Genomic DNA, 22,877 nt, shown 5'->3' with positions numbered 1-22,877 from the left:
TCACGTTCAAAAATAAACTATAAAAGGTCCCTCAAGTCTACCATTTCCTGAAGTTACTGTCCATTTCTTTGCTCCAGTTCAGAGCAAAACTTGTCGAACACATCCTCTGCCGTCACCCCACGCTCCCTCCAGCTTCCTGTCTTCATGCTCCCTCCCACAGTGGTCACTTCGCTGCTGTTAATGCGACTCTATCTTTCCTCAGTGCATGTCACAGTGGGCAGCGTCTAATCTTCCCCCCCTTGGCCTCTGTGACACTTGGCCTCTGCTTCATCCTACCCCTCTTGTTCCTTCTCATCTAATTTCTAGATGTGTAGTGTCTCAAGACCTAGACCCTGCTTTCCCAACGATTACCTCTTCCTGGGCCTATGTTAAGTCACTTCAGTCGTGTCCAACTCTTTGTGACCCTATGGACTGCAGCCCACTAGACTCCTCTGTCCCTGGGATTCTCCAGGCAAGAGTACTGGAGTGGGTTGCCATGCCCTCCTCAAGGGGATCTTCCCAATTCAGGGATCAAACCTCTGTCTCTTATGTCTCCTACATTGGCAAGCAGAATCTGTACCACTAGCACCAGCTGGGAAGCCCAGAACACTGGAGTGGGTCTAATCATATGTCCAGTAGTACTCTTAAATTCAACATGTCCAAAAACTAATTGATTATTCCTTCTAAACCAATTTTTTCTCCAGTCATTCTTATCTCATTAAATAACTCCACAATTCATTCATTTTTTTAGTAGCAAAGATCTAGTCTCTATCCTTGATTCTTCTCTTTATCTGTGTTGTCTGTGTGTTTATTCCAACCCACTAGCCAATCTTCTTGGCTCCAGATGTAACACATATGATTTTTTCCACTTCTCTCTTCATCTGTTCTAATGACACGCAGGTTTCAGCTACAATTGTCAAATATATGGTAGATCATGGAACTGTGTCCTAACTGGTGTCCTGGCTTTCTCTCTACCCTGTCCCCAACAATTTTCTTCATGGCAGCCAATAAGGTATTTTAAAAAGTTGAATCAGATCATTCCCCTTTCAAAACCCTTTGCATCGTCCACAGAGTGAATCCCAATGTTTACCATTTCCTGTAAAACACCATGTGATCTAGCCCTAACCCCGTGATCTATAATGCACTCATGCTGGTACTATTTCAAGTTCCCAATCATGCACACATGATTTGGAATACAAGCTTTCTCAAGACTTTTTCACAAGTTGTTAGCTTTACTTGAAATGATTTATTCTGAAGGTGACAAAACTGGTCCTTTTTGATATTCTTGTCTCAGCTCAAGTGTTACCTTCTTAAAAGGCCCATTCCTGACCATCTGATTTAAAATTAGCTCCCTCTCTACCATATTGCCATGTGTAATTTAGAAGGATATTTGACTGACTTCATTGTAGCTTTCCCAGCAATAAACTTGGCTCAAAGTCAATACTGCAATCATTAATATAACAAATAATACTTACCTTATAGGGTTATTATAAGGAGTAAATAGGGCTTTAGTTACTTAGCATACTGTCTGGCACAAAACACCTGCTGAAAAATTAGTTACTGTCCTTATTACTATTATTATTATTATTATTCTGGTTACAATTAGATGCTCCTTAAATATGTGCCAAGAATGTTAATTACCATACTCACGCTAATGTCTTAAATCTTTCAGATGAAAGATTTGTTTTTCAACGTTTGTTTTCTAAGGTAAACAATATTTTAAGCTACACTAGTGAATTGAATGTTCCAAGATCTCCAAAATCAAATCACGTAGTTAGCAACTACTTTTACCTGCTGGTAGGACTAGACCTATTCTTGTCCTCCACTTCATCAACCATTCCAACTACAAGGGCAACTTCTATGAACTAAATTAAAATCAGAGATCTTATCACTAAACCTAGATTCATTTAATTTAAGTCCAATATTACACCTACCACTTTTCAAAAATGCATGACTAGAGGGAAATCTCATTAAACTTCATGGAAAGGCTAAAGTGAGCTTTGCCTTCAGAGCCAATCAGAATTGGATCCATTAGAAATGTGTTTGATGAAGTACAAATTACAAGGTGATATGAAAACGGGACTAGAACTCCAAAGAGAATGGTATTCTATCACATATTTTAGACTGTTTGTCATAAGCCTTTATGTAGGTATGCTAAGGGCCAGAGACTAGAACTAGGAAACAGCAAAATGTAATAACCTTAAAACACACAACAGCAAACACTAATGTATTTAGGTATCTGAAGTAAGAAGATGAAAACTTCTAGAAAATGTTTTTCTGTTCTGTTTACATTATAAAATTTCATAAAGATATCAAGATTTAATCCTGTCTCTTTTCCAAATCATGTAATAAATGTCTTCGATGGTTCTTAATTCCCTGTTCTTTAGTTATGCACATAGGCATGTTATAAAGACTGTTTCTAGATTCACCTCTAGCTTTTCATAATTTTTTCTTCTTTCATGTCCTTTTTATTTTTACTTCAAATTAATTCAGGTAAGAATGTAGGAAATAAGGTTACTCGATTTTTAGAGTACATTGCTCTGGTTTGGAATGAATGCATGCATACATGCTAGGCTGCTTCAGTTGTGTCTGACTCTTTGCGACCCCACGAATCATAGCCCACCAGGCTCCTCTGTCCACGGGATTCTCCAGCAAGAATACTGGAGTGGGCAGTCATTTCCTCCTCCAGGGGATCTTCCTGATCCAGGGATCAAACCCATGTCTCCTACATTGGCAGGCAGGTTCTTTACCGCTAGTGCCACCTGGGAAGCCCCTTGGAATGTGTATTGTGATGTTGATAAAAGATAAAAAAGGTTTTAAAGATAGTATTTAGTACAAAATACTTTCATATAAAGAAATCATTTGGGCAAAGCAGAATTAAACAAACACTTTTCACAGCCTTTTGTATTTTCAATAGAGGACTTATTTTTCTCACAGTTTTTAAAAACATCATTGCTTGGAAAAGTACCATATGTACCTAAGAAAATGAGTGATGGTGTGATACAAAGATATGCTTAGAATTTCAAGAGTATCCTCTTCTTTGACTTATTCGTGGAATTTATTTGAATGGTATGATACATTTATATTATTAAAACTTGGTTATGCAAATGTTTTTACTGTCTTAATATCCTTATTCATAATGTATCTATCGTGTTTTCAGTAAAAAAAAGGTGGAAACTGTTGACTTCAAATGTTCAAAAATAAATCAAAGGATCAATTTAGCTACTACCTAGGGCTCTGATCTAAATTATGATGGGATATAAAACTGATGCTGATGACCAAGATTATGTTTCCCAGAGTTACTCTAGAACAATCCCATGCATGTATTTCTGGTTCTTTACTGTTAACTATGACAGTTGGCTTCATCAGTAGATCTTAAAAAAATAATTCATCAATGTGAGACTATGAACGATAAATAAGCTGAAAGCAGTATCAGTAATGGAAAGGGAGGTGTTTCTTTCCAACCAGCTAAAGCATCTGCTGCTATCCTTAACCACTACAGTTCATTAAAGCCTCTATTCCCCAGTGATAGTGAAGACTTAAAATTGTGTTTTATTTCTCTATGAAGATAAATTGAAAGGGCAATAATACATTTTTCTGTGTATTGGTTTCCTCACTTCTTTAAATAAAATAAGTCAAGATTCAGAAAGTAGAATAGCAGTCGCCAGGGCCTGGAGGAAGAATAGAGTATTCCTATACAGTGGATACAGAGTTTCAGTCTGAGAAGATGAAAAGAGTTCTGGAAATGAATGGTGATGACTGGGCAACAATATGAAAATGTTTATGCTTATACACTGTGTATTTTAAATGGCTAAAATGGTAAATTTTATCTGTATTTTGTATTTACTTGTGTCTAACTCCTTGCAACTCCATGGACTGTAGCCTACCAGACTCCTCTCCCCAAGAAATTTACCAGGTAAGAATGCTAGAGTGGGGTGTCATTCCTACTCCAGGGGGTCTTCCTGACCCAGGGATCAAACCCACATCTTCTGGGTCTCCTGCATTGGCAGGTGGATTCCCTACCACTAGCACTGCCTGGGAAGCCCACATATATTTTATTACAATTAAAAAATATATATATTTTTCAAAAGAGTAAGTAGGATAGCAGATATCTGAATATAGGTTCTATACAAATTACAGACCAAACACAAGTTTATTTTTGAGGGAATCTCATGAATTATTACACACTGCCTTATTTTAATATAATAGAAAAATGTGTATCTATACTCTGTTTTTTGTCTAGTCTACAAATTTTAGACAGAAAAGAAACCAACCAATAAACAAAATACCAACAACGACTAGACACTAAGAACTATCGGGAAACATTCCCTTCCTTATAATTATGCTCCTACCCTTATGCCCTTTCCCAAATACTTTCAGTCACTGTTCCTAGATTATATCTATGCTAAAAGAACAGTAACATAATGAATCAATGAAGGGATCAGTAACTAAAAAAATACAAGAGATCTGTATCTACTTCAAATGAATTCAAATGAATCCAACCATAGTCCAGCAGAAATGTTCAGTGTATTATGATTGAATACAAATATCAGTATGAAGTTTGTGAGTATAAACATTATTGTAATGCTAGTTTCTAATTTATCTTTATGTGAAATCAATCACCTGAAGGTCACCTAAGGTCACCTAAAGATTTCCTATGACTCCCTCTTCTCCACATTAACTTTGTTTCAGAAATTCACTATATTTGTGAGGGGAGGGCACAGAGTTCTGGCTCCAAATAACTCACTGGCCAAAATGTATCTTCTGAGGATCTAGGATGATTCAAAGAGAAAAACCAAAATAGCTTTTTTCAGAGCTATCTCATAGAAGAGGGAGATTGACATTTACAATCATGGTGAGATGATAGGAGTGGTTCTAGAACACCTGTGAAAACAGTGTGGCTTTAGGGAGGTTGTGACGCAGCAGGAAGCAGTGTTAATGCAAGTGCCCTCTGCACAACCACGGAAAGACAATCTCAATTTCACACACACACACACACGTGCGTGCGCGCACACGCGCGCGCAGGCCCTCCTCCTAAAATAGAAGATCTAGAGAATAACATAATTCAATTGGCCCTTTTTCATTCTTCCAGTTTATCCCCTTCTCCTTATGTTCACACAAGTGAACATCCCAGTTGGGAATCAAATGCAAAAGCCTCACTCAGCTATCCACTTGGCTGTCTCTTCTGTTGATTTTCTCACTAGCCCAATGACAGAAGAAACACACCTCAGTCAAAACCCTTCCTGAATATGTGAGTGCATGTACAGCTGATTCACTGCCATATAGCAGAAACTAGCACAACACTGTAAATCAACTACACTCCAATTAAAAAAAAAAAAGTGAAATATTTCTGAATCTGTCAAATCTTAAATTGAAAAACAAACAACCAAACCCCTTCCTGTCATGACACATATTGAGAAACAGCCTTTTGAGGCTAATTCAATGATACAATGCTTAAGATTCCCCTTGTGTTAATAAAGTACTAATTAATTAATCACTTTTAAAAAGACAGTAAAACACCAGGGACCAAAATGATCAGTTTGCTTTCTGAAGTTGGAAATTGCTATTTTAATTCTCCCTTTGGGTAGTATCTGGTTAAAGGGAATTGCATGATCGCTAAACTAATTTTCAAGTTATTAAAACATGCCAAATTATGCTGAAACGTGGGAAAATGAAATGCCTTAAGATTAAAAAAGATAACCGGTCATTCTTTTACTGTTGTAGTGATTTGTATCACATACTATTGAACTCTGAGTGACTAACTGGGTAACCCTTTCAGGGGTAGGGAAAATGACATCCACATAGATGAAGGATAAGAATTTCAACAGTGGAGAGGTGTAAAGGTGATATAATGAGAGAAATCTAATATTTTGTGCTTGAAGACTCTAAATGTGCACAATGATCCATGCCTGGTGTTTTACTGTATTTTTTTTTTTTTTCTTATTTGGATTAAGTGCTTCTTTCCTTGTAATCACCCCATAGTGCTCAGCTGATAAATACCTGGCCATGTGAGTTAATCAATATACCTGTGCCATTTTCTCAAACTCTGTAAAGATAAAATGATTCAGAAAAGGTATAACAAGTGAAAATACAGTCAGAGACGTTTGGAAGCCACGAGAGATTTTAGAGATTCTCTCCAGCTCTCTCATCTTATCAAGGGGGATAAAATGTCTACTTTGAAGAGTTACAACGGATTAAATGTGGTTAGATGAAAGCTGAATTTCCTCTCCCATGTTTTCTTAATAAATGGTGAGTTCCATGAAGGGAAAGACTGAGTTAGGTCCCTAGCATTATATTTACACACACACAGTAGATATATAGTAAGTGGAGAGTAACATTAAATTAATAAACGAAACCAAGACGCAGTGACTTTTCAAGATCTCAGAGAGCTACTGAAAGAGTCCAAACACCATGAATACCTTGAACCTCAGTATACCCTAAATTGTCTTATTCTGCTAACTTCTGTACTGAAATAAAGGAAAATAGTCAAGTGCCAACTTAATACGCTCTTTGAATTCTACAAGCTTGTACATTATATACCAATTAATTAAGTTGTAATATTTATTTCTTATAATAATAGTTTTCAAAATAAAATCTTAAGAAAATTATCTTTACAGAGTTTTCCTAACAAAAAATTGCACTTTAAAGTACATACAGTAAGTCACTATTTTGTCTCTTCTTGTGAAGATGTTATTTCTTGTAAAAAAAAAAAAAAAGTATTTAGCATAAGAAAAATAACCATCTAATCATAACCATTAACTAAAAATAATATCTATAGGTCAAGTCGTTCCTTCAAAATAATACTTGTGTTCACAAGCAGCATACAGAAAAGGAGTCTAGTCTGTTTTGTGATTAGTTTTATAAAGGCAATCCACTATGCTGGACCGAAAAATTCCTTTGGTCCTTTATCTCAGTGTATTAGAACTGCTTTTTTCACATGTCCTGGAAGATGATTTCTTGGTCCAGTTGGCTTATAGGTGGCCATACCATATCAAATACCTATAAATGATACTCTTACATCTTGTAGTCATTTCTCAGTCCTATGTACAGAAATCCTAGTCACCTGTGTGTGAACACCAAGACATTTCCTCATTGACTGCTAATCAAAAGTTCCATAATTGCTGATATGATATAATAAAAATTTAAAGTATGACTCATCCTACTATATTAAATAAAAATCCCCCCAAATTCATAATTCTATTGGTCAAAAAGAATATGTCAATTTTTCAACTACAAAGTTTCTTTTTAAACAAGTATTTTTCCTTGAAATGGTAATCATTAGGAGCAAATATTAGTATATTAAAGAGCTTTTCTTTTAAAGTAAAGTATATCAGAATAAAATATTGTTAGTATTTTTCTCTGCATCAACATACTGGGGATGATAAAACAGTGTTTGATCACCCAGTTCTTTTCCTCTTGGTAACAATTCAAGAAAAATAATTTATAATTCCTTAAAAGCTAGGAAAGAAGAAAATAGAGGAGGAGGAGAGTCGGAAGGTTTCCAGTGTTTTGCTCTGCTGTGATCATTCTGAAAAGCTAATGAACAAGCTAAATTTTCTGGTAGTGCAATGCTACAGAGATAAATTCAGGAGGACAGAATCAGGAATGTTAATATTTGCTTGCTGCAAACACTGCCGAGTATAGAAGAGTATGGCCTATGATATTTGTGTGTGTATATACATACACACACATCAGTTGAAAAGTCAATTTTGCAATCCAGGAATTCCTTCTTATAGGAAAGTAATACATTCATATTTAAAGATAGCATCCAGAGTCATTCAGTAATGCCTTATTCACCTTCAGAAGAAAACATTTATCCTGTGCTGAAGCAGACTTTTATGGGATATGAGCATATACACGTGAAAAGAGCTTATATCAATTTCTATGTTCTGACCTGGAGGAAAGATGTACAGAGGGTGAAAGTCTAATAAAAATTAGTCATTAAAACAAGAGAAACTACAATATGATCTCCAAGATTCACTCATTGGCAACCTACAAGAATTGTCAAGCTCTACTTGACTTTGATTTGGCAATCTCTTAATAAGAACAGCTCAGCTATAAAACATTTAATGTTGTTGTAAATAATAATGTCACTTTTAGGGTGATGTCTATTTCTGGTTATTTCCCTTTAGCTAATTTTTTTCTCCCTTAATTCACTTATTTTTCTTCCTTCTAGGTTTAAATTTGTTTCATTCATTTGCATGCAATTAGTGTCTAAAAACATAAAGGGTAACCATTTTCTAGAGACATTTTTTCATTAGCTTCAAAAGATAAATTCACTTGACAGAGGTAAATCTGATCAAAATCACAGACTATGACTTCATCAGAGGCATCCACAAAATATGGCAAGGAATTGTACACTGGATGAAGTAATAACTACTGACACTAAGTCAGATCCATTGCATATGGTATATTACTACTTCTCATGACAAATCAATAAGGGAAGAATTAACATCCACATTGTATGAATATATAATAGAAGCTGGGGCTTATTCAGGTTGGAGGTTTTCTAACATCAGATACAGTTACTAAGAGGGAAAGCTAGGATTAAATACCAAAGTATGACTTTCTCTAAGACACATTAAATTTCCCTGGGGTCTCCTAGAGCTTGGAGACCAGTTAGGCCAATCTCCTCACTGAGGTCCAAGAAGAGTGAAATTACTTTCTTGAGTGCACATGATCAGATGATGAAAGAAGGAAGCCACATCAGTCTACTACATGGCTTAGGCTTGTTTCCAATGCTGAGTGAGACACACTTGGAATAAGGAGAGATTTCCAGAAAACTGTTTCTGGTGTTAAACTCCTTATCTTTAGCTATACCCAGCCTAATTTAAGCCCTTTTGAAAGTTACATCAACTTTTCAGGCCAAGAAAACATTCATCACTGAGAAACACTGCTTCATAAATATAACCTTATCAGAGCCCTACAACAGCCCTCCATGTCTGTAAGAGAAGAGGGATGATGATAAAAGAGTCAATTCTAAGTAAATCTACCAGGAAACAAGGTCTCTCTTTATCCCACCTCTTGCAGTTGCTTTTTTTTCATTCCTATGTTCAATTTTTTCCACCCAGCACATAATGTCCTGTACTGATCAATATAGGTGAGTAGATAACTCTTGTTACCTAATGGAATAACCTTTAATTGTTAAAACATGTATAGAATGAAGTATACTAGAAGAAAACAACCCCTTTGTTTAATTCAAGTGTGGTGGAGGATGTGGGATTAATGCCACTCACTGTGTTGTTTTGGAACATTGGCTCACATGGAAGCCGCCATCCACCCCAGGCAGGATAGCTGGGTGACTGAAAGTTACACATGTATAGGTAAGGGAGTAGTAAACATTTCCACAACTCACCCTCGAATTAACTACTTCCAGGGAGACGTTCTGAGGCGGGGCACTTGGCACTACAAGAAATCAAACAAGGTGAGACCAGTTATTGCCAAAATCATGAAAGAGAAACCCCAACCCGCTTTGAAAAGAGAACGTGCATATTTTTCACAGTTTGTAAGAAAAATTAGGTAGGTGATTCTAGGTGGCACTTCAATGTTTTCCTGGAGAGATGGAAAATAACTGCATTTGTTTATATTTTTCTCACTTGGTGGGCCAGTTATTCATCTAGGGAGCCCCCAAAACACTTAGGCAAGAAAGCACCTCAGTGAGACTAAATACTGCCATTTAATTACAGCTTCCCGGTGATAACCTTCCCAGAGGAACCAATAAAATCACACAGGAGATTTCCTGGAGTGGTTTTAAAGGCTTAAGATTTTCTGCTTTTCAGGACCTGCGTGGTTTTATGATGAAATATGTCATTCTAATGGTCACTCTTGTTGCTTAATCCCTTTAATGCAAACTTTATTATCCCCTAAAAAGTGAAAAGAAGAAACACATCCCCTTTCTTTTCACACTTTGTAATTAAACCCATGTGTCACAGATGCAAGCAGGTTACCAGAGTGCATTTGGTGAGTGAATTCTATTAACAAGGGAGCAATTTCTTTTTCTTTGTGGGTTTTCTAGGTATTTTGTTTCTCCTACTTGCGTTTCAATTGTTCTGCTCCTTCACGAAAGGTGGAAGAACATATACAGCCTTCTGTATAATACTTCTAAATGGATATTTACTATGTCAAAAAGTGAATATTCTATCATGTTAGTAATTCTAAGACAGCCATTCACTGAAAGACTGTTATATGTCAAGTACTATTCTGAATTTAATGGGTGAATCATAAAAAAATTAAAGATTTCTGCCCCACAACAGGGATATAAGTAGCTTCAGTAAATGCTTCAGGAATTCAGTAAATGCTTACTGTATATAAATCTGAGTATTCTTTTCATGACAAATTGATAAATTTAATAGAGAAGAAGTGCTTTCAGCATCCTCAAAATTTTAAGAGCTATTTTTGTTATGTTTCTCTTCCTTAATTTGAACTTGGACAATATCTATGTTTTCCTGGTGTACTTGTATTTACCCTGGATTTATTTATGTCCTACTCTGGTTTTGCCTTCTGAAAAAGAATCACTATGAAGACATGATATATGTCTGATTAATCTTTATATCCTCCAAACTGACATTCAATTAATATTTACTGACTCAATAATTAAATGAAAAAATGAATACTTACTCAAATATTAGCTTCTGGACCTTTCTGTACATGATGAGAATTATAATCACTCATTTTGTTTTGACTTTGAGCTTCTTGTCTTAGAACTTGATAAAAGTTAATGTCAATGTAACTTGTGATACAATGTTCACCAGAGGCTTGTTCATGAATTAGGTCAACAAGTATTCTTTCAAAAAGATATTCTATTATTTACAAGATAGACTTTATTTTTAAATTTCATTTGATTACATTATTATTTTCTTATCAAATAGAGAATATAACCCTCAGAGGAACCAGAACTTTTGTCCTTTGGATGCTGCATGCCCAATGTCGATGTGTGTCAAGCACATGCGGCACACTTAGCAAATATTTGTTGAATGAATCAATTAATAGAAAGATTATAAGATTATAAGAAAATGTTTTTCACATTTAGGGTTCTAATGAATAAATTCACTCAACGATAAAAACGTTTATTATTTTTGCAAATTTATTTTTTAAATTAAACTATAACATATAAGAAAGTGCACAAATCTTTCAGAATCTGTGACTGGATAAAATGGTGTGTGTGTGCTTCCATTTAAATGCCACCTAGATCAAGACATAGAACATTGTCTATATCATTTTCTGTATCTTTTTCTGGAAAGCTCACTTGTGTCCCTTTTCTGTCAATATCTTTCTGATAGTAGGCACTACTTTTATGACCTCTAACTTCAGAAATTAATTTAGTTTATTCTGAGCTCGCTAAAAACAAAACCATAGTTGTTGACTTTTCCCCCCTAGGCTTCTTTGGCTAACTGTTATTTCTTGAGATTCATTCATATTGTAGCAAGTAGCAATAGTTTTTTGTTTTGTTTTCCTGTTCTACAGTATTATAATATATAATTACCCTAAAATATATTTGTCTATTCTACTGGTGAATCACATTTGGATCAATCTCTAGTTTGGAGTTATGGGAATAAAACTGCTCTGAAAATTTTAGTTTGTGCTTTTGCTGGACATTCATTTCCTTCATTACATACCTAGGAGCGGAAATAATGGTAGAAGTGGAACTCCCTATGAGGGTTAAACAGATGCTAAGTTTTAATAGATATAAAGTTTTCTAAAGTGACTATACCAAGACAAGATTAAAGATAGGCTGGAAATAACAATTTGTGTGATCAGAAGAACTAAAAAAAAAAGCATGATATTCTCATAATGAGGAAGAATTTAATATGATCCACGTTCAAATTACTCTGTAGCACAATAAAAATTAAAATAGGTACAAACTGAAAAAAATACTATGCTCTGAATCATGTAATTGCGCAGCTTACAAGAAATGCAATTCTTTAAAAGTGAAGATTGGAAATAACATCTTAATATTAAACTATAACAAAACACAAACATGAAAAATACCTCTAGTTTATGTTTCATCTGATACTATAATATTTACATTATATTATACATTATCACCAAATAAAATTGTAACATAGATTTTTGGAGGAAAGGGAAGGTATCTTAAATTTATCATACATTTTGTTCTAGGTGCTATGCTAGTCGATATGTAACCCTTAAATGTCCTTTTAATAAAAGCTTACAAGTGATATATATCTCCTCATCTCAGAAGGCCAAGAATATACAAGAAAAAGAGTAAACGACCACAATCTGATAATTTTCTGTATTAGGAATTGAAAGCCATCAAGTCCCAAAGGTGTACTTATCACAATGGTGTTGATGAATTTTGTCTATTTTTTACAATACAAATTTCTCTTACTTTTTCATGATAGCACACTGGCTATTCTTGACTTACACAATCAGGAAAGAAAGTGAATGTTTTCTACAGTATTTTTAGTTATTATTTCCTCCTTTTCACTATCAATTTCCATAGTAGTTACAAATAAATAGATAATAATAGACAGGATTAGTGAAAGTGAGTGGAATTCAACATTTATCTATTGGGACTTTATTGGTCTTATCTGACAATGCTTCCTTATTTCATGAAGCAGAGGGGAAGGGCATAGTTCATTGCTTTTCTCTTCAAAATGTCAAGTACTTTATCATTTACAACAGGTTCATTAAAGCCAATCAGAGTCACTTGATCTGGAAACTCCTCTTAATACAGTGGAACATGCTGGTTTAAGCACATGGTGATGAAGCATTCTGTAGAGTAGATTAAGTTTCCACATTTGTAGATGAGTCATACACTCACTTGAATTCCTCTCCTTAGCAAACCTGAGCTGTCCTGTACACATAATTTGTGGATTGAAATAATTTATATATAACTGAGCATTTTTCTTGAGGGAACTAATATGAGACATTTATTGTAGAATAAGAGAAACTCAACATTTTTCCACATTGACTCCTCCTTCTTTACTAACTAGCTTCCATGACCTGGCTCTGCTGCTTACTAGCATTTATGACCTTTATCTTAGTTTTGTCATCTATAAAGTAGGAAAAAATACAGTGTTGTGAAGTATGTGGAGCCAGGCCTTGAACTAATAAATACTCAAGAAATATTACTGATAAAAGTAAGAAGCACTTTCCTATAGTTGAGTTTGCCCATGATATCTAGTCCCTATGCCTTTGGAAATAGGGCAAGTTGGCATGGATGCAAATACATGCTCATTAATTCACAAAACCTATAAATAACCTATTTTTTTTATGTCAACTAGTTCAAGAGACAGTGTATCAGAACCAACTGGCAAATCTACTCATAGTCTGCACTAAATATTAGACTGTCTAGATTGATGCTTTATGCCAACTACAAATTGGCACTCGCCAAGAGCATTACCAACAGACTGAACATCCAGGGCATTTGCCATCTGCCTCTGAGGAGATTGAACCCTGTGGTACTGCAGCTATTTGACCTTCAACAGGCTTTGCGGGAGCTCAGGGTGGAGGGAGGCCCTCTGTGCGCCAGGGAATCTGGTGGGACAGGTCTTTAGATAGCTGGATATTTTCAGGAGCTGATTTTATGATCTCAATCCTTGCATCTCCTCATATCTAGAAAAGCAATAAATCCCTTCACGGTGACATCAGGTCCACATGACTGGCAAAAAAAAAACTTTTGTAAAACAACTGCTTAATGGTATTCAACTCCCCCTTCACCAAAACCTTATACATCTACCTTCCCTCGCTGCCGCTTTGGAGCAGGCTCTCAGAGCTTTCTGAGGTGCTGCCTCCTGGGCTGCAGTCCTCCTTTCCACCACAAATAAACTAACTCACAGCTCTCAAGTTGTGCATCTTTTTCAGTCGACATCTACAATCCCAAGGGTGTGAAAAAGTAGAACATCATAAACTAATGATACACTGGATGGAGGAATTTGAACAATAACAAAGTTTCTTCCCAGAGAAACAAAGTGGAGCTAAATTAGAAATGACAGTTCATTAGAGTAAAAATTTTTTATAAGCATCTTAGCATAACAAGAATACTTTTGGGTAATTAATCCAGAAAAACAGTTGGCATTTCACTTTTTTTAATTCAATTTTTCTATGGGCCCCAAATAATTTTTTTGGTAAGAATTTCTAGGGCTTTGTAAGAAATACGAAGGTCTCTGTAACACACATATTTAGACATAATTATATGTTAAATTAGTTTCACAAATAGGAAGTCCTAAAGATGAGTCTATACTTACAAACATTTGTACAGGTTTGGCTGAACTGCCTGAGTGATTCAACAAATATTTACTGAGTAGGGAGGGATATAGAGATGAATATAACATCACCTCTCATTTAAGGGACATTTAGAATAATGAGAAAGAGAGACACTGGCATAATATCATTTATTAAACATCTAAATATATGCCATGCTCATGTTTCAGGTGCTTATATGGATTAGCCACTTAATTTTCACAATATCTGCCTTTTATAACATCTAGAAAGTCAAGAAGAAAATGGCTTTATTAAGTACAACTAGGAAGTGGGTAACTATAATTATAATTAAATTCATCTACATGTGACCTCAGCATGGAGAGCTTCAGTAGAGAGGAAAGGACATCATACTGAAGTAAAAGAGATGAAATGATTGCAGATGAGGTCAGAGTGCCCAGTCCTAGGGGCCCCTGGAGTGCATGCATTCTGTACCCAATGCATCTGACAGAGGGGAGCTGGGGGCCTCTTGCACAGTGATGCTTGTTGAATGAGGTTCATGAAATCCTTTTATTTAAATGACAGGCATTTTCTAAATCCTAAATGTTGCAACACTTCTAGATAATAATTCTTGGATTAATGAGTAATAATCTATCTTTCTCACTTATGACATTTAAAACCAAAGTAGAGAATAAGGCCACAGCATTACATTCAGAGTGTGAAAGAAATCTACATAAATTATGTAAAATATTCATTTTCATTTGTTTTCCTTTTATTTTTATAATTATAACTTGTGAAGTAATTTATTCTGCCAATAAATATTCTGTTTTGTCTTCAATAACAGAATCAGATGAATGAGCGTAGGAATTACATTAAAAATGATATGGAAGTGGTGTCAAATATATAGTTTTTACATTGAAATTACAAATGAACATTACTTCTGTGTCTCCTTTGCACTGTCCTTCAGAATACACGTGTGTGTCCTCATTTCACTGAAATTGTGTGAGGTATTTACCCAGATACTTTCCGAGATTAAAGCATGGTGGATTGGCCAAAGAATCACAAACTGAAGTCATTTTTTGAAATTCAAAAGATCAATAATTTATAGAATTACACATACCAACATGGAAACTGTTGTTGAAAAGAAATAGCTTGCCGCCTTTTTAATATTCATAGAGGTCACTTCTCTGCATTTCTGCACCTGCCTGAATTGTCACTGGCCTCATATCATAAACTCTGCTATGCTTTATTTTCACTTTTCATTAAACTTCCAACATTTCATTATCATCCGTTTCTTAGATCTTTAGTTACCTCTGCTACTGCTTTGTCAAATTCATCTATTTCATTAAGATTTCTTCCTTTTTTTATGGCATTAAAAATACATCTAATCTTTCATTTGCTAGGCAAGGTTAAAGTAAAATATAAATTTTCAGGTTCAGTTTTAATACTTTCAGTATTGGATTATTTGGCCTAAATCTTCATGATTTTTTTTTTTCAAATTAGAGGTATATGCAGGAGGATTGTCCATCATTTAAACACATTTAATCACCTACCACTGTTTAGAAGGAAAAACAAAAGATGCTGATGTAAATTAGCCCACATGCATGCACAAATGTGTTTGTATTCATAGGAATAAAGGAAAACACACACACAAAATTATTTTGAGCTCCTAGGCAGTAGTCATACCTTGAAAATGACTAATTAGGACATCCTGATTCAGAGTATATACCTTTTCAAAGTTTAAATCTGACTGTAATAGGTGGTTTGAGGAATAAGCCAAAGTTCTAATGTATGTTAGTCTATTTCATGAAGTTTCAGTTAGGACACCTTGAATATGGAATCTATCACATGCATTCAATATCAATGCATTCAATTCAATTCAATATTCAAAATAAGTAAGTCAAATTCCACTGTCTGTAACTTACCATCAGAAAGCGTAACCACTGTCACATCGTCAGTAGATACTCCTGGCCCATAGCGGTTATAAGCTAGGAATCGAAGGCTATATTCCGTGAATTTTTTCAGGCCTTCCAGTTTATAAGATAGCCCATCAACCTCTATATTCTGGAGACATAAAACACCAAAACCATTATTCAGGAGGCATGTTAAAGCAGAAATGGAAGCCATTCTGAGCAATCAGTGAACTGATAGCAGACTCTCACTCACAAAGCAACACTCTAGCCTTATTATGAGTTGTTATAAAACTGAAATGGTGACACACACTCCTCCACTAAAGACCAAACCCCTCTGGAGACTCCTAGCTGAATTAACACCATGCTGCCTTCACCGTTGTTAAGTTCCAATTTGTTTAACACCACCCAATCATTGAATAGCGTGCTGTATTAACACCCACACCAAAACTCTGACAGGCAGAAGGCAGCTCCTGAAGCCACAGGAACAGAGAGTTGCTCCAATACCTGAAATGGACTAATTTCCCAAGAAACAATAGAATTTTAAAGTAATTAGCCTCCAACTAGTAAAAATAATTGGGGAAAAAAAAAACAAATAAAATAAAAATAAAAAGTTAAAAAAAAAAAAAAAGAATTACTCCTTCTCCTGCTGAAACATACAATTACTCCTTCTCCTGCTGAAATATACTCTTGGTTCTTGAAACTGACAGATACTCTGCTACATGAATTCTCTCTCAAAATGCTGAGAGGTTAATGTTGGGATTGTTTTCAGCACTTCACGGTTGAAGAAATGAGGTGCTGGAGGTGAAGTTCCCTGAGAAGTGAGAGCCAGTTTGTTCCAGAAGACCCATTATGTCGCTCTTCCCAATGATTCTCACACTCACACTTATCTTGGGTAATATTATTTAAATGGATTGGTAAAATGTGTTATTGCAGAACTAAAATGTGTAGGAAAAAGGGTAGAATAGAAAGCTGAGAGTAAGAGCGAAATAGCACGGGAAAAGTAAACACACATGGAATGATTGATTGCAAAGGAGGAGCTCTTAATCACTCTCATGCTATAACTAGGAACTGCTGTGGATAGAACTAATGCAAATATTTTTTTAATGAAAAATATCTATCCTGCAGGGTATATGAAAGCATGAGGACCACACTATGCTGGGCAGACTTCGCAACACATCTTAAGAACACCAGTATCTCAAGGTCACTTCTGGACCCTTCCTATTTAACTACCCACTGTCTTTGTATCTTTTGTCACACGAAGTTGAGACTCTGGAAGTAAACATTTCAACAGTCATATACATGTCTTACAAAACAGAATCGTCCAGTTTCATGTGTCTCCACAAAGGTTCATTTACTTTTATTTGAAAATCTAATTTGCTTATTTTCCAGGATCTGTGCTAACCACAGATTAGAAGCAAAATGAAACAAGGAGGAAAGTGGTCTTCAGGAGTAAAGTATACTGAAAAAAACAAGAAGCCAGAATTAATATCAAATACGTGAATGAAAAGAGCAATTTGACTGAGGTCGCTGAATATGACTGATCATCCCTTAGGATAAGGGCTGAAATGCAAATACTCTTCTGGGATCAGATGGGCTTATTCAAAGGTATACTGGCCCAGACTGCTATATACTCAAACAAAACACCGGCATCCTTTTTATTGACTTCACCTCATTGCCCATTTGCCTCTCTTACCACCAGAATTCAATTACTTAACATTTTCAATAACAGTTACTTTAAAACTGAACAGCTATCCAATTAATGTGCTGGATACTGGCTTATATCAAGAGCCTCAGATCTCCTGCCTTTCTCCGGGAGGTGTAGGAGTGGGGCCCGTTCTCTCGCCTACCTGTTCTTTCCCCGTGGACACTTCAGTGCAGAACAATCTGTAACCTTGCACTGGACCGTTTGCATAGGCAGGGGGTTCCCAGGTAATAAGAATTGAGGTAGGTGAGGTAGATACAGCTTGCAGGTTTTCCACTGGCCCTGGAACTTGCACTGTTTACAAGAGAAATCGATTAGTACAAGTAGGTTCTCTTTCTCAAAACAAACAGAATCACATCTTTTACAGTTCAAGGGAATATAGCACCATGTACTATTTTTAGAATCATATAGTATAAGAATGTAAACACATGGAACACGAATAGAAAGTAATGAAGTTTTAGAATCATTCATTCTAAAATTCAGAACAGGGCTTATATTAATCTAAATTACTTATTTCATTTAACAGTTGAGGAAACTGGTCAAGGAGTCTAAAGGACTAGAGTAATGGCTGAATAAGAGTGGGATTCTTAATCTAAATTCTTAGTACGGAGAATTTTCTGCTTTGCCAATATGCCTTTGCCTGTGTGCTGCTAACTGCAGAAGGAAAAGAGGAAACACAATTAGAATACTTGTACATCATGGTCCTACTTATAATTCAAGTAGGCAGCACAGTTATGGATAATTGACCACATTGTCTTTATTGAAGTCATCATTTTACAATCTTGCCCAAATCTGGGTCCTTTAAATTAATTTCAAGATTTAATTTCAATTTTACTTTCTAGCATTCCATTTTCTCTCGCAACTATTACTTTACTTAATCAAGGATAAAAAGCTTGTTCATTAAAGAAATCAGATAAACACAGGTCCACAATCACTTAACCAAAACACTTATGTCCAGATATGTTTCCATATCCAGAAGTTCTCGAGTTTTACAAAGGTAACATGGTACACATGCAGTGTTTTATGTAACATCCTGAGTGAAGTCTGTTGTAGCACCCTGTTATTAAACCATATATTTGCAGCAAACATGCATTCACACCAAATAGAATTATTAAAGACTATACACAGCCTAACATAAGATCAGGTGAGATGAGGCTATGAAATGAGTTAAGAAAATCCTTCATTTTAGATATGCAAATTTTGAATTTCTGCACAATTTTTTATTTGCTCATAAAACTTGAATATAAATATATGGTTTGCAAATGGTAAATGCAATAACCATGCTAGTTACTGCAATCCAAAATAAATAAATAGCCCATCACTGCAAGCATAACAATGACTTTAACTTAAACAGGCTGTGTATTCCCTGCCAGCCTTAGATACCACCTAGCTTTGGACAGATATACATTCTAGGCCTCTAATCAATCTCATCTGAGTTTGAACTTCCATAGCAAAACACCATATGAAACCCCAGCTAACATGACATCCAATGACAGACTTCTTAGATCGGCATGGAACCTGGGTCTCTGGATCATTTTCAGAATTTGTTCCACAGAGCCCAGCTCCTTAAAGCATTACCGCTCACACTTTTGGGGGTGGGGGAGGAATACTCAAAAACAAGTATTTTCTGCTGAGACAGGCTGGGACCTGGATCCCTTTGCTGCAATGCTTGCACCTGGGTAAAAGTCTCCTCAAGAAACAAAGGTTGATTGGCCTCATCAATTTCTGTTGATTGGGGAAGGGCAAGAATTCTGGTTGGTATTGATATCACCTTCATACATTATCCCACCAGTCTTCAAATCCCGAGAATCCTTATTATTGACAACTTCATCCTTTTCACGTTAACAAGTGATTATTAATAATCTTTTAAAAAATTTACATGGAAATAATTTTAAACCTACAGAAAACATTAAGAATGAGAATAGTACATACAATACCCTTGTTCCCTTTATCCAGATCTACCTATTGTTAACACTTTGTTCTATAAACTATCATTCTCTCTCTCAATTATCTATCTACCCATCCATCCAGATTAGGCCACACTTATCAGGGCTCTTTACCCCTAAACTCATTAACATATATTTCTTAAGAATTAATGTGTACATGAATAATATAGCTGTCAACTTCAGCATTTTGTATGAAAACAATATTTTATCTAATCATCATTTGTATTCAAGCAGAGTCAACTGACTCGGTAGTGTCATTTACGCAGCATTTTCATCTCTAGTTGAGGATCCAGTTTACAGTCAAGTTTGAACTTCACTACTATATCTCTTTGGTCTGTTTTATATAGAACCTGTTCCAAAGCCTTTCTTCACTTTTTAGGCCATTTATTTTTTGAAGGATATTGTCCTATTTTAACTAATATAATGTTCTCCATTTTCGGTTTGTCTTTGTTTCTTCCTACTGAGTTTAGGTTATACATTCCAAGCTGAAATAAAATGTAAGTGATGTTGTCCTTCTCAGGGCATTGTACCCAGAGGCACAAGATCTTTGAATCCCCACTTCTGTTAATCTTGTGAACTAGGTCAAGGTGCTATCCGATTTCCCCACTGCAGGGGTAAGTGGTCCTCGGCATGGCCCCGTACTCTGGTCCCCTACTTCACTGCTTGCAACTCATAAACAATCTGCGTGGAGATGCTACACTGGAACTATGCTCTTTAACAATGTCTCTAGGTCCTCTGGCTGAAGAACAAATACATCAGTGTGTATACACAGATACATACAAAAACTCTCAGGAACATATGTATAGTCACATGTACAGATTCATACACTATCTTTCATGACTCTATAGAGACGCCACCATTCTAATCCATCTCTGTAGGGGTCATTCTTCGGAGAAGGCAATGGCAACCCACTCCAGTACTCTTGCCTGGAAACTCCCATGGGCGGAGAAGCCTGGTAGGCTGCAGTCCATGGGGTCGCTAAGAGTCAGACGCAACTGAGCTATTTCACTTTCACTTTTCACTTTCACACATTGGAGAAGGAAATGGCAACCCACTCCAGTGTTCTTGCCTGAATAATCCCACAGACAGACAAACCTGGCAGGCTACAGTCCAGAGGGTTACGAAGAGTTGGACACGACTGACAGACTGACCACACATGTACACACTCTTCAACTGAATTTTCAAAGTACAATATATTAAATAACAGTAGTGAAAACATTAATGACTTGCATGTTTCTTTGATTACTGATATATTCACAAAGACAATGCAACCATTTCAAGAAGGGATATTTCTGATTTGGGATCTACTATTTTTCTAAGGAAGGCAGATAGAGAAAGGCATAGAAGCAATGAGACTGAATGACCTGCCTAAGATGCATGTTGAATGGAAGGTAACCAGGATTGTAAAAGTTCCCACAGAGCATATTTGTGCAGCCCAGTGATGTGTAAAATACTAACTGAATGGGGTGGAATGTATTCTTTGTTGTTTTCTCATGGCTAAAGTGGAAAGGGCATTGCCTACTAAAGTGAAAATGAAAGTCACTCAGCTGTGTCTGACTCTTTGTGACCCCATCGACTATATAGTCCATGGGATTCTCCAGGCCAGAATACTGGAGTGGGTAGCCTTCACCTTCTCTAGGGGATCTTCTCAACCCAGGGATCAAACCCAGGTCTCCAGCATAGCAGCTGAGCCACAAGCTTATCCTGAGAGAGAGCAAAGATTCAGATTTTAAAACGGCCCAACTCCAAAGCCATCACTCCTGCTGAGAGATGTAACACATTCAAGGAAGGTTTCCAGGAGGTGTCTAGAAGAAAGGAAGTGGAGGCAGTGTTTGGGGAGTTTCTGCCCATCTGTTTCACTGGAGCACAGTAGGGTGATGGGCAACGATTCAAACTGTCTTCAACGTTTGAGGGATGAAGCAGAAAATGAACTTGCACTTCACCCGCACCACCAGTTGTGGTCAGTGGCAACTCTGCCAAGAGGGTGGGGTGTGAAGAGTGCCAGTGTCACTCTCAGAGTTTCCTGAGGCTCCTAGCGCGGCTTGGGAGAGAATCTAGAAATGACTCCTGCACCCAGAGCAAGCCCCCTGAGAATCCGGAAGGACGAGCTGAGGGGGCTACATGGGGCACGTGGGGTGGGGTGGGAAGATGCGAGGCCTGCTGTGACTCTGAGACGTGGGAATCACCACCTCCATCAGGCGCTGTGGCAGAGGAGTCTACAGGGACTCAGGCAGAGTCAAGAGAGCACCCTGCAAGAACAAACGTCAGGCCGTCCTTCTCCCCTGGTGATTCCAAGAGAGCACCCTGCAAGAACAAACGTCAGGCCGTCCTTCTCCCCTGGTGATTCCAGCCGTGGCTGCTGAGTGTCCCGGCTGTCCAGACAATGGTCAAAACCCACACTTAGTTTCCCAAATAATAAGAGCAGCTGTCTTCTTCACGGGGATATGCACAAGGCTAGGTGCACTCTGCCCATAGGTTAATCTGTCTATATGTGTCCATGGCTTTTACCAACGGGGAAACACCAGGCAGTAAGTAAGTGTCATAATTTGGATTCAGGACACACTGGTAGTGTCAATAGCAATGATCTGTTCACCAATTGGATTATTCTCCTTTCCTAATGATCATTAGACATCATCGAGGAAAAAGGTGTGCTTGGGAAGCCAGAAGAATTTGAGGCAGAGATAATAATCACCAGAAGAAAAAAGGAGCATTCAGAACATTTAGATTCAGCATTCACAAACAACAGTGTGTGTTTCACAGCTAACATTCAACTAGTTGGTACAAAGTTTTCAATTGTCTTTCTCTGAAAAAGTGTTGCATTTTAGAACAAACTTATTTCCTACCTTTTGTTTTAAAATATATTTTATTTTGTGATTTGATTGAATTGGTAGATTTTCTGTAATATTCTCATATATTAAGATAAATACCATAATCCTATGTTGGCCTAAGTAAATATAAACATCACAACATCAAAGAATTATCAAATCATATGTTTATCATATATAATAATAAATATGCAATTAATGTAATGTAATCTAATCTGTTGTTGTTGTTTAGTTGCTAAAATATTTTTTCAGTATTTTTGATCTGAGGTTGGTTGCATTCAGCATGCAGATACTATAGATATGCATATCTATACATGTATTATTTATATATTTAATGATATATTACATATAT

General features: G+C 36.4%; 1 protein-coding gene across 6 annotated transcripts in view; it reads right to left on the bottom strand.

The window, feature by feature from the left end:
* Window positions 1-22,877, bottom strand: part of DCC (DCC netrin 1 receptor) — a 1,228,196-nt gene that overhangs the window by 315,437 nt on the left and 889,882 nt on the right. For all 6 annotated transcript variants that reach the window (XM_043889644.1, XM_043889645.1, XM_043889647.1 and 3 more), the window contains 3 exons: window positions 17,900-18,048; window positions 16,065-16,203; window positions 9,335-9,384 (listed from right to left, as the gene is read on the bottom strand). In XM_043889644.1, the coding sequence (XP_043745579.1) occupies window positions 9,335-9,384; window positions 16,065-16,203; window positions 17,900-18,048 (338 nt within the window). The remainder of the gene's footprint in view (window positions 1-9,334; window positions 9,385-16,064; window positions 16,204-17,899; window positions 18,049-22,877) is intronic.

Source organism: Cervus elaphus, chromosome 27 (assembly GCF_910594005.1).
Source record: "Cervus elaphus chromosome 27, mCerEla1.1, whole genome shotgun sequence".
NCBI lineage: Eukaryota > Metazoa > Chordata > Mammalia > Artiodactyla > Cervidae > Cervus > Cervus elaphus.
Note: the sequence above shows the minus strand (reverse complement) of the source record. Positions and strands in the feature narration are given on the sequence as shown.